Genomic DNA, 19902 nt, shown 5'->3' with positions numbered 1-19902 from the left:
ATAGCTGCCTGTGGTGACCTGGATGACAACTGAGGTAGCTTATTATAATGCAGGGGACTTTGTGACTGTGAGTGTAGTGAGCAGAGATTTGTACTGGCTCAGTATAACAGCAGAACTATTCTTTTTCACACACTGCAAAACTTCTATTCAAATTGAAATAGGATATGGCTTGTGTCTTACTCAAAAAAGGTTCAGGGGAAAAAAAAAGTCCATTGAAAACCAGAAAGAAGGATTCCGTAAAAAGGACTGAATGAAATTCAGAGAGACTTAGAAGATGAAAGGAAAACAAATTTTCTGGGAAAAAAAAAAAAGTACTCTAGGTACAGTCATAAACCCCGAGATTTTGCCATTTGGTTTCAGGAAGCTGTGATTTCCTGCATTACACAAATGCCTCCTTTAAAGCAATGTCAAAGGAAAGCAAGGAAATAAGACAGATCCCTATTCCATCTCCTTATACAACAATAGTTAACTACATGACTATTATTGTTATCTGTAACAATATATGTGCTTATAGATGTAAGCACATCTATAGGAAAAGGTATTAATTGCGCAGGGAACTACTTCAGGTGTATTTTGCTGAAATACATTTATCTGCATATTGTTACTTCAGGGGAAAAACGGGAAATTGAGTAGCATAGTTGGTAGCATTTCACTAGTGTGTTCACTAAAATAAAATTTGAGGATTTCATCTTCACTTGGAGTTTACAGCATGTGGAACATCATTTCTGGTGTGTCTTCTCTATGCTGTGCTTCTTATGTCATTAGACTTCTATGAATAAATATAAATTGCCACCCTTTTTATTCACTAAGTTATTTAGTATTTATTCCTACTTTGTACGAGCCCAACTGACTCAACAAAGTGCATAGCAATGGGAAATAAGTTCATTTTTACTAGCTGTAAAAATGTCCTTTCTATCAGTTTTACAAACAATAGTTGTTTGATGTTATAATACAAATGCTTTTTCTGCCATAATTGTAAAATAATTACTTTCTTTTCCTATAAACCATAACTCAGATTATTGCACTTTCAAGAAAATATGTGGTTACACTTATTACTTGTTACTGTTCAGTGAACCACTGACTACAGTGAGTGCCTGTTTATTCTCAGTTACAGCATGCTGTAACTCTAGGGTCAGAGCACTGACCTTAGAAGTGAAATTCAATGATCTTGGAAATCTGCCTTGCATAAGTCACAGACACCCGATTCACTTTTTCCATTTTGAACTATTCTTTTCTTTTGAGGCTTATTTAAATTCTTCCTTACAAATATTCTATTAAAACAGAGCTAAATTAATACTTACCAAGACTGTATTTCTATTATGAAGAACAAAGCAGGCCAAGTTCAAATAAGTGTGAAGCTGAAAGCCAATAGTAATTAAAATGCAGTATCATAATTGCTGCTGTGCTGTTACTCTTGAATTACTGACTGCATATTCTATGCCTTAAACATCAGGATAATGGAATAGGAAGGTTGCAAAGTTTAGCTTTCCAAAGTTGTTAAGTCTATTGTGCATATACACAGCGACATTAAATTGCCCCAGCATCCTTGACCTTGAGCAGCACGCTGTGATTCTGCCACCTTCATTACACCCTTTGAAGAATTCATCTGAAAATTACACTTTCTCAAATTCAAATAAAGAAGAGCCAACCTATCATCTTTAAGACAGAAGGGAGCCCAGAGTTTCATCAGACCCTCACAGGGATCACCACAACAGTTAGGCTCCCGCTACTCCTCTGGCAGCCCTCTGGATTACCACCCGGATTCACTGGGTCACTGACAGCAGCAGAAGGCTTTCATGGCTGATGTGGAGCAGCAGCAGAGGAGGAACAGTCGAGCTCTGTCGCTGGGTTTCAGGTTCTCAGGGGCATCAAAGAATCTTGAAACCTGGGCAAAGCTCCAGTTCCTCTCTGCCCTCTTTTCTCCCTCTGTTCCTTTCCCCATTGCCAGCTGTTCCTTCCCCATCCTCTGTGTATTGTGGTCTTGCATATCTTTGAATCCTGACCCTTCCCACCACCTCCTTTCCCTCTGCCCTCTCTTTCCTATCACTGCTGTCTTCTACAGCTCCTTTCCCCAGAGCTGTTGCACCCAGTCCCTCACCCTGAGCATATTCATACAGCTTCTCACAAAGACAATTCCTCCACTACTCTGCACCAAACTCCCTGCTGGCCGTTTACTCTTTCTTCTCCTGTACAGCTCCTTTGCAAAGCACTGTCAGAACAAGAGTCTCCCTGCCTCGGCTGTGGTGTGACAGCAGCCTCTCAGACGAGCAACTGTGAAGATCATCCAGTACTGCCCACGCAACCCCGAGCCGACCACGCCAGGTCTCTGGGTGCAGCTCTGTTGTGATATGTGCCGTCTGCACATGGAGGCAGCTCTGAGGACATGACTAATACTCGCTGCAGGAGGAATCTGGAGACTACTGGAACAAACTGGAGGTACAAGTACAGTATCTCTAAGTTTCCAAATTCAAGTATATTTCCCTGGAGGTTGCAAAGGGCACACATTTCAGGTCCTGTCTTCAAAGCATGGAGGCACTGTAGCTCATAAAAAACAGCTGGAAAAATTTACTTGAGATGGCTAAAACAATGTGTTTTCTCCTAATCTTGTTCTTGGAAATAGTTGAGTCCATTTTGCTGACACTTTCCAAAAATTCGGCCTGAGGCAGATTCTCAGCATGGGAAATTTCAGTGTAAACTGTGCAAGTTTGGCAAAGTCATGAGCAACTAAAACAAGGTCTTACAAAAGCAAGCAGTGAAAGGCATTGGCTACAGGCATTACTGTCAGCAACAGCAGCACTTTTCATGCTTTAGGAGATGAACACCAGTTCTAAATTTAAGCCTTGAAGAACAGGAAGAAGGTGGCAAAACTTAAACAAACCGTTTCAGCTTTGGGGGTGAAAAGGCTGCCTTTGTCAATCAAAAAAAAAAGAAGATATCACGTCTCTAACTAAACCCTAACGTTTCTATGTAGAGTCTGGTACAGAAACTGGAACAGGAACTCATTAGTGTCTGTTCTAATACTTTGACCTTCTGAAAACGACTCTCATTATCACTAGTGCTGAGTATTGATACTGTGCTGGGCACAAAACAACACACTAGATAGATGATCTCTGCCAGAGCAACTCTTTGGGTTTGCCCCAGAGTTCTCTGGTTCAATCATCATTTTTTTCCTGTTCCCTTCTATCGGTTGACTGAAAATGCTAGCATTTAATCACATACAAGCGTTTTCCCTTTCCCTTTCCAGCCACAAATAATAATAGCCCAATCCACTGGAGCTTTTCCATAACTTTGATGAGAACTGGATCAGATCCAAACTGAAATGGTTTGGCAAGGAGTAGAAGACCTTGCAGAAAACAGACAGTGGTGAAGAACTGAAGTAGCAATCCTTAGAGCAATTTAAAAGGGCATGGCCAACTTTTCATATCTAATAATATTTCACAGTAGAACTTTTTTCAATTATGTTTCATTAGCATCATGTAGTAAGAGAACCACTGCAACAAAGCAGAAGCAGAAGTGTGGCTAATAGTATATGCCTGTATTACAGTAGTCCTTGGATCCTAACTGAGGGCAGCTGCACACACATTCAGTAAGAGAAAGCTTCTGGCCCATCTCAACAAAGAAGACAAGTGAAGAATGGAGGATTATTTTCCTTTCTGGAATTGGACAGATAGGAAAACTTCAGGACAATCACAAGAAGGCTGTGAGAAAACTGGGGACAGGTCTCAAGCGCTAATTTTGATCCTAGGACATAAAATTATCATTTCCTCCTCTCAGACCTTCTCTCCACTGTGAACACAGTCTCATTCTCGTCTCCTTCTGTTATAACCATGTAGCATTGACATTGCTTTTTAACATTTTTTGCCTGAGAAATTAGCCAGCACTAGCCCTTCCTCTTTCCATCTTTTATTCCTGGACCACTCTGAAAAGACTTCATAGTGATCTAAGTGCGATGGGCGGCTGTTCAAGCCTTGTATCTTAACTGCAGTGGGTCAGTCTGAACAACCTCGTTGGCTTCTATGTCAGGATTTCTGGGGCATCTATCTTAAGTAGGAACTAGTCCAAAAGTACATAAAATAAACACTTACAGGCTGCCAATCACTATGGCTACAATTATCAGCCCTAACTCCCTATCCCTCCATTGCTCATTATTAATGAACCCCGTTTGTGGGAATGGCTGATTAACAGCTGATTTACGGCACAAGGGTTCCTGAAAGCCACCGGATCATTTGCATACCGCTCATGGGAGTGAGCACTCCCAACAGGGACATTCAAATCAAGTACCCACCCCTGACTTGTGTCACAGAGGTGCAGGGCTCAGTGCTCTGGAAGAATTGCTCAGTGGCCGCTTTGGGTGTGCTCCTGCCAGGCTGTGAATGCTCTGGCCCAGGTTCAGCACAAAACTTGGGTTTTCAGTGAAATTTGAGAGCCATCCCATACAGGCTTTAAACCTTCTTTTTGTACGGCAATTAATGTAGTAAGTTAACAAGCTGAAATGTGGCAGAGGGCCAAAACTCTAATGCATGCCATACGTTTGGTTGTTTTTGCCAAGCATTTCCAATCTCTCAAAATCATGATTACAATCAAAACCAAGGCAATTCCCTGTGTGACCAGCCCCCCACCTTGAGCTCGTATTTAACACTTCCTCTGCTCCAACCATGCTGAATATCCCCCTTAGCTCTGGAATTTGTTTTGGCTTGTTTTCTAGCACAATCAAAACCTTATGGTTGTGTTGAGCATATAGAGACCCACAAAGGCAACTGATTTTTGTCCTTCAGCAGCTGCTTGGTATTGCTTTTTGGACAAGAAGTCTCCAATAAAACATTAACAACAGAAAAAGAGAAACAGAGACACTAGAAAAAAATAGTGATGTACCACAGACTGTTCTGGAAGGAGGAAATTTTAAATGCCACCCTTCTTTTCAGCTCATCATGGAATTTTCAAGTCAGTATCAGCTTTGCATGATAAACATAGGAACTGGTAGAAATGTCACTTAACATTTGGTAGAAACATCCCGCTTCCTAAATTTGGAAAAATAAATACTTTCCCACTGGAAGACAAACATCAAAGTACGAAACAGTGACAAAAGCTTAAACAACACCTGACATCTAATCCTACCGACAAGCAAATATTCTCAGGTGGTAAATAATGCCAAATGGCACATTGGCATTGGCATCTCCCACATCTAATTATACACAACTGGTTGCACTTTGGAGCTGTCCCAGGACTTAATTTTTAACTATCACGATTACCATAAAATGAATTTGTGGCTATTTACAGTATGGCTACATTATAGTGTTGCTATAACATAAGAAATCATTTAACAAGTGTATATGTAACATAATTATATAAATATTTGCCAAACTGTAAATAAACTTTAGAGCCCAACAACATGCATAAGGTGAAGAATAAGTTTTTCCCCAAGAGATACTCTTCTGTAGTTTCTTATATTTACATATTCTTACATATTTTCAAAATATAAACTATTTATCCTGGGATAACTACTCAGCTTTGGAAAACTGCTATTAATTCTTAAAAATTAGCATATGGTGTCATATATTGGACATCTGGAAGCATAGGAAACATAGGAAAAATGCTGGTTTAGCCTCATCAGAAGAAAACTCAAGTAGAATAAACAGGCCAGCCTGCAGAATAGCACTGTCATTGAACGACACCAGGATTAGCTTTATACAGCTGCAGTGCCAGTCCTGTGGGTATACACGATTCCACACACCACTGTTGTTTTTTGTATTTATGTTTGAAGATTGCAGACATGACTACGGTGCAAAATGGCAAAGTCAGTAAATATCGGTGAGACCTAACTGAAGGTGTTGGCACAAATATGCAGAGGTCTGCAAGCAGTAACTTGTGCTGCTCTAACACAATGGTGCGTAGGAGACTGGAAAGGGAAACAATTGGTAATAAATCCACACCACAATAAACCATTCTCCTTTCTGTACAGCATGTGCTCAATCCCTTCTGCTACCTGCAGGAACACGGCAATGTTCCTGTATTTCTGCAGGGCTCAGAATCAACCCTATGAATAGGATTGAGCTCAAGTTACGGTGGAGAAAAATGGAGGTAAATGAATATGCTGCAGGATAAAATAAAGCAGTCAACAGATCTAGCTGGAAACTGTCTCCTTCATCTAAACCCATTCTTCCAAAGAATGAATGCACAACATAAGGATTATAACAGCAACTCTTGCCCTGCAAATGACATTTTATAACTTCAATAGTGAAATAGAAAGTAAAAAATGTTGCACTTGACTTTCTTGAAATACCTGCTTTTCTTTCAGCAGGTCCCATTGAAACAACGGGCAGATAATCAGATGGCCAGAAATGGACGCAGGCATCAGGTCCTTCTGGAATGAAGGAGTGGCCTGAGGCAGGCGTTTTTATCCACTGTACATAGATGAGGAAATGGTGCTATAGGAACACTGCTTGCTTAAAAGTATGATTGTTCTTGCCCTAAGGTTATCCTACCAATATTTGGGTGATTAGAATAAAGTTTTCCTGATTAGAATAAAGTTTTCCTCTTTCCTCCTGTAGCTGTAGGGCAAGGGGAAACAGAGGAGCTGTCTGCATGAATAGTATTACCAGATGTGCTAGTAAACAAGTGGAAAAATACTTTTTTTTTTTTTGTGAGTACATTCCCTGAGCTATTGCTTACAGTAATTGCAGGCAATACTTATTTAGAACGGCATCTGGTACTCTTCCTGCTAACCAGCTCCCCCAGCACAGCACCTTTTTGAGGCCAATGCTTGCAGTGGAAGCAGTCCCCACGAAGGCGCGAGGCCACTCGTGCTGCTCCTCCCTGCAGCCACAGGCACCTGCTGCTCTGCAAGCCGCTGCCTGAACCCAGGGAGCCGTGGGCTCCCAAATCCACAGCAGCCTGGCCTAAACCAGTGGCTGGAACCGCAGAGCAGCAGGGCAGGCCACCACGCTACTGACAAAGGCACCACTTCTTCTCCTCCAACAACAGCACCACGCGTGGCTCGCGAGCCTTGCCCCGCACCACCACGGCCTCCTGCCTGGCTGGCTGGACGGGAGGGCTGGGCAGAAGGGCCCTGAGCGCTCGGGTGGGTCATAACGCAACCCTGGCACGAAGGTAGGCCCTACCTTTCTTCTCCCCTGTAAATGGCACGAAGTCTTCCCTGTCCTTATGCTCAAGCGCTTGCTTCTCCAAGTACGAAAGCAGGCGTTCTCTGTCGAAGGGTCCCGTGGCGGATTTAGTGGTCTGGTCCTTCTGCCGAAATCCGGCTGGAAGCAAGGCATTCTGTGAAGATGTGTGGAAGAGAAGGAGGGATGGAAATGAGATGAGGCAATTTCCTAAAGTCTTCTAAATTAAATTTCAGTGGTTTTTTTTTTTCAAGTGGAACTGTTCTTTGCATGTTACTTCACATAATGCCCCTTGGCGACAGCAATAACACATAGTACCTAAATGTAGGCATCAAAACCTGGGGCTCTTCCAGGCTTCTCGTTAGTAACACCTCTTAATATTTCAACAAACCATACCTACAGCCATAACACCAAAGAACAGAGCAAGACCATAGCCCTTTTTGTTATGCATACTACAACCATAGAGTTTACAGACCAGATAAATAGACTCAGATTTCTCTACATTTTCTTCCCCTCATTTGCTTGTTTGTCCTACCATTTCTCTCTCTCTCTCGGTTTTTTCAAAAATTCCTTTCATACTAATGCAGATGTCCCTTGGACTTCAAAAATGAATGGAACGCACAGAAAGTAATTGGTGAATGATGTGGATGTCAGCTATGTAGAGTATGCAGGAAGCAAGCAGATGAAGTCCCACTTTAAACACATAGCTGTGTGACCACGTGCTTGCATCTGCCTCCCACAACACAGGTAGATGCATAATGCTTGCACATTTCTGTTCAGGAAACCCCAGGAAGGGATACAGGTACATGGACTTTGCAGTGCATATGCAGGCTGGACCACACATAGTAAGTCTGATCATGGCAAATAGCCAGCAAATTCAGAGCATATCCAGTGAGCTCAGGACATTAGGCATTTCATCTGTGCATGCACAAACATGCCTGGAGTGCTACAAATTTACAGCATGTATGCAGCTTGGCCACAAATGAATGTGGCACTTTTTGAGATGCCACATACTTGAAAGCACCAGAAAATGGACTGTAGGAGTGGTAGTAGTGAGGGACGTGGGCAGCATGGAAAGACAGAACAATAAGGCCCACCCTTAAATTTCCAGGTAAATATGTGCTATAAATCTACAGGCTATAAATCTGTTGTTTTCTTACAGAATTTTTTGTCACCAGAGTGAGTGGGTTTTATCTGCTAGTTTACTTGCCAATTTCCAAACTCCTACACCAGTTTGGAAGTTTTTGAGGTAGGTACAGTCAAATTTCCAACAAGAAGATCTGTGACTGTAACCTTGTTATTGTAGGACCGAGTGGTTCCGTGGACAGAGATCTTCAAGCTCTTTGTGACAGTGCTTTCAAATACCCAAATTATCCTTGTTCTCTAGAAAATGAGTTGTGTAGCTGAATCTTATTTTCCTTAATCATGCCTAAATATATTCTCTTCAGCTAAATATATCTGTGATGAATGACATAGGCAACAGATTTCTGAAGTTCAAAAGATTTGATCTTCACAAGCACAAGCACACATTATGTTTGTTTGTTTGTTGCTCTGTGCTCAGAAATAGCAGCTATAAAAAGCTTCTCAGCATGCTGCAGTGTACAAACATGATTAAAAATTTAGACTGCAGACAAGCTTGTGTCTAAACAGACAAGGTATAGAGAAAGCACGGTGACTCGTACAAAAGCAAGTAGCACATCACAGCAGAAATGAAACCAAAATGTCCCTGGCTGAGCTGCTCATCCGGTAGAGAATGCTGCCCCTCCTATAACAGTACAAATCAAAATGCTGCAGTGTGTGGCATTTATAATGAACAGCTTCTGCACTGGGAGCCCTCTGACACCCACTACTAACCTCAGGATCAAGGTCGTCAAGAACATGCTCTAGCTGTTTCAGTTCATCCTCCGAGAGTTTGCTGAGTATTTCGTCTTCATTGATATTCTTGTATTTCTCCAGCTCTTTTCGGAAAGGCAGAGACATGGCTCCTGCTGCACTGCTCAGCTGACACTTCTCAGGATTTCAACCATGCAGGAGTATGGAGCTTCTTGCGGTTTCACTCACTGTTAACAATAAAGCATTATGAATATCTCCAGTTAGCAGACATAGTCCTAAAGAGCCTGCATGCTGAGAGCCACATTTACACTTTATTAAGAAAAACAAAGCAGCAAGATGGTCTGGCTCTGCTGAGGGAGCGTGGGGATGTGCTGGGCTGTGCAGCAGTATCTGAGGGGTGGGAAGGGATGGCACGGTTTGCTCGGGAACTTCACATGTGCAGTGGCAAACAGAAGCTTTGAGACCTACGTAAGAAAAAAACGGAAGCTTATCCTTTTCCACAGAGATAAATCTGTTTTATTTAATTTGCTTAGAAACAGCAGTATCTACTTGTTCTTTTGGCTAACGGCATGAAAAGCATCAGAGGAAAGAGGCAGTCACAGAAAACAGTCCAGCTCTGCCAAATGTTATGCCTGAGGTATCCAATCTTACTCCAGCTTTGCTGCAGGCTAAAAGCTTACCCACATCATCTTGGCTGGCTTTCTGGTAGATCTTGGCTACCTAAGCAGCTTTAGACTATGGTGGTTTGCAGTGCTGTTTCAGAAACTGTGGCTACAAGTGGTGGTGCTTCTCATCAAAATAGGTCTTGCAGCGGGGATATGCTACTTGGAGCTCAAAGGATCACTTGTCATTCACATGGGCACAACAGTTAGTCATTGTCATGTTTTTTGTCATATGACAAAGAACTCTGTTTTTACTCTTTTTTTTTTCCTCTTCAGAATCAATTTTAGAGCTAGAATGTGCTGTAAGTGGATGGAGTGAAAGAGAATTAATGCATAACCAGGCACAGCATCAGCTGCAGAGTTTAAATGCGATACAGGCCCTCCCAAGTCTGCCCAGCTCCCCACCCCGGCACCAGAGCTCTCCGAATTACATACAGTTTGCTGTGCAGTTTTATAGCCTAGTTTTTGCAGGCACAAATTTCAAAGATATGATTGATACGGAAACCAGCCAACTGGCACTTACATACGGCTTATCTATCAACTAGAATTTCCTTTGGCCAGGTCTTCCCTCAGTTGTCATAAGCTAACAAAATCCATGCAGGTTCTGTCACTCTTCATATGAGCTGGAAGCCTCATCTTTGGTTTTCCTTTTATTCAAAATCCAAATAAAAATGTTGCATTTACTTACAGATTCACTATTAAAATACTGAATATTGTAGTGTATATCGTTATCTTATTTATCATAAGACTAGAAAACAGCAGCCTATAGAAAAGGAAGAGAATAACTTGTAGAATTACAGATTTGAAAAATTTGGAATTATATGAATACCGCAAGGTATAATGAGCCTTCCCTTGAAATACCCAAACATGATATTCCAGGCAAAAGCATTATTTTCCCTATAGTCTCCATTTTTTCCTTATTACTGTTCTACTTATTATCTCTGTTTTCACAGCATGCCACTATTGTCAGGCCATTCCAAACGTCATGGTAGAATTCAACAGTTCTTTAAATTGTGAGTTTCCTTCTGGAAGTCAGTCAGCATATGATGTTTTGCACAGTTACAGTAGTTGAGAAAAAATATTATATTATCAAAATTCTATGATATGTGATGAGTGAGCTATATTTTTGGGAAAAAAAACAGTGAAAAGAGCTATTTTTGTGTGCTTGGTGCTAAATGAGAACACTAGTTCTACATGCGTTCAATTAATCCAACTTGTTATCAAAACTACTTGTTAAAAAATGAATGTCTTTTAATTAAAAGTGAGCAGTATATTTTTTTAAACTGTAAAAACAAATTCAGATGCAGTACAGCACTTCTGTACTGAAGCATCAGGCGCCTTCTCAAAGGTCTGTGGATAAACTCGTTAAACACACAGCATTTCAGCTAGCGGTCATTAACGGGGCTGAAAAGTTTCTTTGAGGGGATTAGAGCTCCTTAAAACTCTGCTTAATGGTTTAAATGTTTATTTTATTGCAGTTTAATCGCATCCCTGGTAAAGACAGAAATGTAATCCCAAGGTCGGGTTCATTACACGGGAGAGCAGGAGCACACCGAGCTGCCCGCGGCTGAGCCGAGGATGCCCGGTACCAGCAGCTCTCCCCAGGCTCTAGGGCGTTGCTCAGGCAAATCGAGGAAAGCAGCTATGAAAGGTTTTTCCAGCATCAACTAGACCTTGTATGGAATGGCTTATGTGAAAAGGTTTGCAAAATTGAATCCAGACGCTAATGGCTATTTACTGCGGAGTAGGATTCGTTTCTTACTTCTTCGTGAACTCTTTAAGTGCTTAGCCACAAAGGGAAACATGTCAGGAGATGCTTTTCAACACGTGATGGTTCTCAATACCATAACTGTTTCATTTTAATCATTAGGGAGAGAAGATACGTGACCATGTGCAGCAAGGTTGCCCAAAGAGCAGTATAAGCCCTGACACTAAGTGTAGCAGTCTGCCTTCTCTCCCGGCATGAAGCACTGCGCTGGATAACCCTTCTTAGCGTCAGTGCTGCATGGGAGAGTTGGAATTCATGGTTTTCTTCCAAGAGTATATTTGTGACAGAAATTCCTGCGATATCTTCCCTTTCACAACTGAATCTAATTCTTCAGTGACTGAACAAAAGCAAAAGACACCACTTAGGGAGTTTCTTTGTCCCCAGTCCCTGCAGGTAGCAAAGCTTTTCTGGAGTTTGCCCCTTGCACTACAGGCCGCTGGCAGCGCTGCTGAAATGCCAGCCATCTCTGTGCGGCCTTCACGCTCCCTGTCGACCTTTCACCACCATCACTTTATCAGAAACCAAGGGAACGAGATAAATCTAACAAGTCAGCATCAATCAGTCTGGAAAGGAAATGCTGAAGTCTTGAGTTGACATACCCTGGAAATTGCACTCTAATGTGACGATGCTATCTCTGCCTTCCTAATTGGATTCCCTACTGTTAATTTTTTGTATGTAAACAGGGCCATATGCTGTCTGTGCAGCTCCTTAGTGTGCTTTGACTTTTGTGAGTGTGCACACACTGTTTACTTTTTACAGATTATATCCACTGGCTTCTTTTGTTATGGTTACTGTATGACATAAACATACTCCAAACTGAAAGAAGCAATTGTAAGCAACCAACAACTCCTAGCCACTGTTATTTTGTGTATGCAAAAGCAGATCAGGTGTCCCACAGAGAGGAGATGTTCAACCTAGTTGCAGAGGCGATGTGCTGGTGAATGTGGCCCTGCACTAGGGACACTGAGGGAAGCAGAATGAGGGCCATTGGTAAGACTGTGGAAGAGTGAATACAGAGAGCATGAAATAGAGGAGCACAGATTCCGTTTGCTTTTTCCATTTAGTTTCATTACTGAACAACAGTATACCATGGGCTCAAGCACCCGCTGTCACACTGCAAAGCATGCTGCTAGATGCCCAACAGGTGAAGTCGATGCTGACTCAGGATAGCACAAAATGAAGCAGCAGCATTTCTGCTAATTGTGTGCTACTTTTAAATCTCTGTGGAGCACAGATGCTTCACAGTGAGCTTCAAAGACTCCATTGCTGTATTTTTGCCTTTGATTCCTTCTAAGGAAAGAAATACATATTTCTGTTTAATTTAGGGCAGGTTTTTTTTACCCTTGGCTACCATGGTGAGAATTCAAAATATGTTTTCAAAGACAAAAAAGATGTCATTACTCAGCCTGCATATGATTATTATTGCTGCATGTAGTCAACACCTGCTGTGATATAACTCCTCTTTACTTTGTTATGCTCCATAAGTAGTTTTTGTTATAATTCTCCCATGCTACTGAAAGGGTTTTCTAGAGTAGCTAGGCTGTAGTTTCTGCTGATACCATAATACTGCCATAATTTCCTACTGCTGATACTGCTATTTTTTTTGAGATGCAATCAGTCCTCTGCTAAGTTAATGTCAGATGTCGGAGTGGTCCCATACTCATTTGCTTGGATGCCTTGAGAAGAGTTAGGATTACCTCAAATACATGACGTTCTGTGGACCAGAAGATAGAAAGGCTTGTGCTTTCTAAAACACAGGCTATATACCTAGAAAAACATAGTATCTCAGCGGTCCCATAGTGATGAGAATGCTGTGATACAGATGATGTGAATTCCTAGTTTCTGATAGTGTGTACAAGCTAAGAATAAAGTTACATGGCAATGTGCACTTATAAAGTAAAAAAAGATGTGCTAGATGGGAAATAATCCAATAGAGTTATTTTCATTGTTATAGAAAAAAATATTTTTAAAAATCAAATTTAAGAAATTTTTCTTCTTAATTCTGCAAATCATGGCAACTGTTACTTAGAAAGGAAGTCCTGATGCATGATCTGTTTTGAACTATCTCCATATCCACAGTGACAGCTAGTTGTGTTTTGAAAAATATCTCCGAAACTGATCTGTAAATGTGGAAAAATCCTTCACTTTCTTTCGTCTTAAGTAGATAAGCACAAAAAGTAAGAAACAGGTGGAATAAATCCTAGGTTAAATTGATACTGGACCAAATGAATAGGATTAGGGCCATTATGATTAAGAGCAATGTTTGTGCAACACAAGCAGATGTTCGGTGGAACTCGTGATTGTTCTGCACCAGCCAGGCAATGGAGTGCTCCCAACAACGTGCCTTAATCCAGTGCCGGGCAGATGATCTCTCTGCTGTCCAGGAACTGCTATGAAAAATAAGGCGAGGCTGTTGAAAGCTGAAACTTAAAAATATATGTATTTTGAGAAGTGCTCTGTTATTTGACATATAACTAATGTTTCTTTTTTTTATGCAAATGTGAAAATCAAGAAAGGGAGATGCATACTTGGAGATTGTGGTTTGTGGTACAACATTTCATTCTGGTTTAGAACTAGGCAATTCCAAAATCTCAGAAGAGCTAGAAAGGGTGCATTAGGTCCAGCATAGCACAGAAGTATGGCAGTGATATACAGTGAAGCATTATGAGACTGGATTTTTTGTGTGTATGGTGAAAATGGTATTAGCTATAGGTCCTGATGTAAATAAGAGGTACTAGAGAGACGAAATAAACTCATGGAGGTAAAAAATGGAGAAGAGAACCAAAGAAAAGGATTTGGTCTTCTAGAATCCACCTAACTTTTCTTTTTCCCCAAAAAAAAACTTCTGAAGAACTCAACATAAGAAGCACTGAGCTGTACATTTTCAGTCACCTTTTCTAATTCTTTCCATCCCTGATCACTTGGTGGATCAAAATGGAGAAACTGCTAAAGCATTTGTAGAACTGGGCTCTTCAAGAGGGTGTCTCTGGGGCTGGCAGGGGGAACACACAGCACTGAGGTCAGGGCTGCCCTGGGGAAGTGATTACATTGCCAAACCTCTTCTATTCCCAGACCAGTTAGCCACCGTTTGTCAAACTTCAGCAAAAAATCCTGAAAAATCCTTTGATATTTAAAACAAACTTTACCTGAAGTGGGTTTCTCTGCACTGTTGTTCAGTAACTGACTTCTGTTCCTGACCATAGTTTTTTAGAAATGCCCTTAACTTCATTTATTGCAGAAAAAAAATCTCACCCACCTGGAAATCCAGGCAGACGGCTGAGCTCACCAGCTGAGGTGGTGCACATTTCACCATCAGACATCAAGTTCAAAGCAAGCACTAAAAATTTTCCACATCTAACCCAAGACTACAAAAGAGTTTTGTTGGTTTGTTTGTTTGCTTCCCTAAGTTAGAATCAGTATCTACCAATACAGTTTCTAGGTTTGCAAATTCTGGTCCATAAAGCATTATTTTCCTTTTATCCTGATTTACTACTAGATAAACATGCGAGCTGATAAGATAACCATTTGATTACTAAAATTACCACTAAATGCTAGTAGTGTGTTAGCAATGATGTATTTCATCTGAAAAATGATGTGTGGTTCCTGGTTTTATCTTTGGCAAATTATCTCATTAAATTTTCATTTGCGTGTTTAAAACCTGTTTGGCAGAAAATGTCACTTTATGTAAATGCTTTTTCTCCCCAGGGCTAATCTAGGGCTAGTTCACATTCTGTTCCTAGCAACTGGTTTAGTCCCATAAAGAAACTGGTAAATAATTAACAATTATGTTGTCCTAATATTAGACTAGGCCAGAACCTTTAGGATGATCATTCAGTGATCAAAAACTCCATTTCATAATTGGATGAGCGTTCTGAACCTTGATTATGCTTATGCCTCTGTAGTTTACGTTGCACTTAGCTTCTTTACTGAGGGATTGACACTTCCTATTCAAATATAACATGAGACATCAGTTTGCTTTAATTGGAGTTTGATCATGCCCTTTATAAGAAAATAACCATCATGTAAATTGCAAAATTATCCATGTGACAGTATGGTTATTTACAGAAGATACAAAGGGATGCAGTCCCTTTGATTCAGATAACGTGAGAGGTTTTTCACTGGCGATAAAAGAAAGATGAAACACGAATGCTTCTCCTACTTCAATGCAGAATAAAGTTATATAATAAGTAATTTCTAATTGTTTCTAAAATAACATTAGTGATACTATTCATAACCATTCAAAACAAGAAAGTAAGTCCTGGGAAGGAACTAGTTTTCTTTACAGTGGCTGATGAGTTTATAACCTGTTTCTGGATGACATTATATTTTAGATCATAACCACTAGAATTGTTTCCATATAAAAAATTATAATGACTAATTAGGCATTGACCATATGATAGTCTGTAGACCACAAGCAAGTCTTACTAAAACACAGCAAACTTTAAATCAGTTCCTGCCTACAGGAAGACAGGACAACCGTAAGCTCTCCAGATACCGGTGAGATTGCTGACAGCACTTGAGCCTGGTGCTCAGGCACTCCAGTGCTGTGTTAGTGTGAGAAACAGGACAGAACAGAGGGGACCTGTCTGTGTGTTGTTCTGTCTCCTCCTCGGAGGTTCTCCGCTGTGGTCTTACGGGGGTGAAGCTTTGGTGATAAAATAACGAAGCCATCATCTTCTATTTCTGCTCATTGTGACTGGTAACTGCAGAGCTGGAACGGAGGTTTCTTGCATCTTTAGAACTTGAGAGGTCATTCAGGAAATCCATGCACGGTGGTGCACTGAGGCTGCATCACTGCCTGGGCTGACTGATGGCTACCCCCAGCAGCATTCAAACAAAAGGCAGAACTGAGACCTCAACTCTTCCCTTCACCAGGCATTATATCCAGCAGCTGTTTGACTAGAATGGAGCCCCAAGAAAAAATAAATTCAATTACTTAATGGAATTACTTTCTAAAACACAGTCTGGAAAGCTTTCACTGGATATCTGTATTTCATTTTAACTACCCCTCATTGTTTTTACACAACTTTTTTTTAATATATAAAATCATAACAATATTAGTTAGTTTTTCTAAAATTAAAAACATAAAATAGTTACTGTCTGAAACTAAGGGTGGTGTAAAGCACTAGCCTTTTAGAGTAAAGCCTTAGAGCAAAGTCTTTTTATACAGACAAAATGGACTATGAAATAGCAGCTCCACCCAAAATTTGTCATCTGTGAGCTTCAGCTCTGATGTGACCAGAAACACCTTGCTGCTGAGCTGTCCAAGTGACTGCTGAGTGCTGGTCAGAGATCAGATTTAATATCATTGTATTACTGCCAGTAGTGATGCTGGTCTGTTCTACATGACAGTGTAAGGACCTATGTGACAGCAACTGCAAGGAAGCAGCCTCATTTTCTCCTGTGGGGCACAGATGCTACTTTTACCTCTTTCAATACCTTCCACACTCTGCAGGTCTGATCCTGCCACAGAAGGTGCTGATTTATCTTGGAATAAGCGGTTGTACCTCCTCGGAGCACAAATCTTCCCAGCCCTGTGACACAGCAGCCCGTGGCTCTGCGGTCCCCAGACGAACATGGATGAGTCAGTTCCTGGATCATGCACGTTACAGTGACAGCTGGGATGTTTAGACAGAAGTGTCTGCATCCAGTTAGGTCTCCCCAGTTTGTGCTGTGTGAAGAATTGTCATTCTTGTTGTCAGCACATCTATCATGAATGCAAAGCAAAGCACACGCTGGGGTCAGGAATTGTCCCCAACGTGTGAAAAGGCATCAAGGGGATGCCAAAGGCCAGCTTCTCGTATCCTCACTGACTGAACACGTTTCTCTGGAACCAGCTCTTGTGACACCTTAAACACCATCGACCACACGAAAACCTCTCCATTTCACTGTCCTGTCAGAGGAAAGAAATGCCTTGTTTGAGGTCAAATGGAAAGTCTGCGGAATGACAAAGAATTGAACAGTCTTCCAGGTATCACGCATTGGGCACCATTTCCTTTGGCTACTTGTCCCTTCTTCCATGGACAGTCTGGTTCCTGTAAGTGGATCTTTAAATGAATGGTACATGCCAGGTGAAACAGTCACAGAGAGAACCAAAGGTTGGGTTAAGAGCACACACTATTGATCGCAGGACAGATCACTGATAATGATCACTGTTAGATCATTTTTAAAAAAATTCTTCTTGCATCCTTCCTAAGCTGTTTTTAGTTCTTACTGTGTGCAGAGACCTAGTAACTATCTACTTTTTTTTTTTTTTTGGCCTTCTAGCTGTAAACCAATAATGGAAACCATCTATGGTGTGCCATGTCCTGATAGCTGAAACAAATAGAAGGAAACATGCCTGGAAATACACTTTCTATTTTTAGAACAAAACAGATCAGACCAGTCCTGGAGAAGACAACACTAAATGTTTGTTTTCACATGTTGGAAACATCAGCAGGAAAAAAGGATGCTGGCTAATACTAAGAGAAGTATTGTTCCACCTGTGCTGACAACAGATAGCAAATAGAGTGCTACTTTTCTATCAGTTCCCTTCTGAGATGCTCTATTTTAGAACAGCAGCTGGACCTTCAGACCCAGCTGTTCCTTGAAATAATCTTAACAAAGAAGGATTTTAAAAGTAAGTTTACAGATTTTTGTAGCATCAAATAATGATGACCAAATCCCACTGTTAAACAGAAACCACTGCTACACCTGCATGTTACATTCAATAGATAGAAAGTATGCATTCACCCTGCTATGAACCTGACATGTGCAAGTACACGTGGCTAAAGGACGCTGCCTGATGCCTCTTAATGCAAAACCCTGCAGAGCTACCACAGCCTCAGTCAAAAGGATACCCAGCCACAGGAAAACATCAAACTATGAGATTCGATAAGGAAAAAAACTACAAAAGCTTCAAAAAACTAGAGCTGATCAGTAACAGCCAGAATGCACAAACACTGCTTGCCAGAAATTGTAAAACAGTGGAAATAAACAATAATAGTTTGGGAAGGGAAGAAAAGTTATGCAACAAAAGAGCAAAGCGCACCATTTTGAACAAAATTATTTAGATTGTCAAGATGAGGGAAGCTATTGGCTAAGTTCAGACAAATCCAGCCAGGCTAGATGAATGGGAGACAAGATACATGTGGGACTTAGGTCAGCAAAGTCACTAAATGACTCACATAACCTTACTCCTTTTCCACCTAATGGCAAACATTTGAATACCTATATATTTTGTGGAAGTTCAGTTCAGAGCTGCACTGCATACAGCACCACAGCAAAGGCAGTCTGTTAGCTAGCAAATGGGCACAGAAAAATACCAAAAAGATGATAATGTCATCCTAATAGCAATATACGCATACAAGCTCTATACATCCCTGAAATTGAGTTTATTTTTCTAATAATGGTATATCCCTCGCAAGGATTTAGCAGAGGCGATATTAAGGCCAGTTGGTCCCAGGTGTTTCTTTCCCATTACACGTTCCTACCTCCAGGGCAGAACAGAGGAGTTCAAGGGCAATTTCTGGGAATACTCAGCCAAAGAAAAGCTTGCGTATGATGGGGAATTGACAAGACTGCACCTACTTATTTCAAACACGCAACCGAGTGACTTACCGAAGGACTCCCTCTGCCAAACGTTTTCAAAAGCAGAGATGTACGCAGTGCATCATTCATGGTAGCAAAATACCTTGCTTCCAATTATTTTTAATTGGTATTTGATATTGTTACCTTTCTGAATTTGTTTCATCCCTAATGACGTTGCAGTGTTTTCTCGTAAGTTTATTATTCCTTATCATAGGGTAGTCACACGCATCTAACCAGTTTTCATTTATGTTCCATTGCTGTGCTCCTCAGATTTCTCTCCACATTTCCCATTGCTCAACGACTGCTTTTTTCCCATGGCAAGAGAAATTCCCTCAAAGCTTCCACCAGAGCCAAGCCCCGTGTACGAGCAGAGGGGCTCCCGGCGGTCCCGCACCGGGCTGACCAGGCGGGGCCGTGCGGGATGCGCCCACAACGGCTCTGACACACAAAAGACCCGGGCAGGCGGCTCGCTGGCGTGTAGAACAACGCCTTCTTTCCCTATTTTATTGCAGCGCTCCGTCATGTACCGCTCTCCTAAGGGACGCGAGCTCCTGGCAGCAACCACGCCCGCCCTGCAGCCGGGGCAGCCGCGACCCGCGGGGCTCCGAGACGCTGCGCTGCGCTGCCCGGCTCCGCGCTTCGCGGGCGGCCCCGACTCGGCTCGGGACCGGCGGGGCGGCCGGCAGCCGGGGATGCTCCAGTGCCACCTCCCCCGGTGCCACCCCCCTCCCGCGGTGCCGCCGCCGCTCCGCTCCGCGCCGGGCCCCGCCGCTCGCCGCCGCCTTACCCCGGCCGTCGCCGCCTCCGCGCCCCTCCGCGCCCGGCGCCGGCGGCAGGTGGGTGCCCGGCGCGGCGGCTGCGCAGCGCGGCCCCGGCCCTGCCGGGCACGCCGGGACTCGTAGTCCGGCCCCCGGGGGGCCGCGGACACCGACCCCGCCAGCCCCGGCCACCC

The 19902-nt window shown here is 42.2% G+C and overlaps 1 protein-coding gene across 3 annotated transcripts in view; it reads right to left on the bottom strand.

Annotated features, from left to right (window-relative positions):
• Positions 1–19902, bottom strand: part of LOC310904843 (tropomodulin-2) — a 34855-nt gene extending 14953 nt beyond the window's left edge. The window contains exons 1-3 of one of the 3 annotated variants that reach the window (XM_083850051.1): positions 19738–19902; positions 8973–9178; positions 7119–7275 (exon numbers count right to left, since the gene is read on the bottom strand). In XM_083850051.1, coding sequence (XP_083706177.1) covers positions 7119–7275; positions 8973–9098 — 283 coding nt within the window. In that variant the 5' untranslated portion in view covers positions 9099–9178; positions 19738–19902. Of the gene's footprint in view, positions 1–7118; positions 7276–8972; positions 9179–9631; positions 9994–18980; positions 19679–19737 lie in introns of those variants that run through there. The other 2 variants (XM_083850052.1, XM_083850053.1) reach the window with 2 other exon arrangements.

Source organism: Anser anser, assembly GCF_964211835.1.
Source record: "Anser anser genome assembly, chromosome: 10".
NCBI lineage: Eukaryota > Metazoa > Chordata > Aves > Anseriformes > Anatidae > Anser > Anser anser.
Note: the sequence above shows the minus strand (reverse complement) of the source record. Positions and strands in the feature narration are given on the sequence as shown.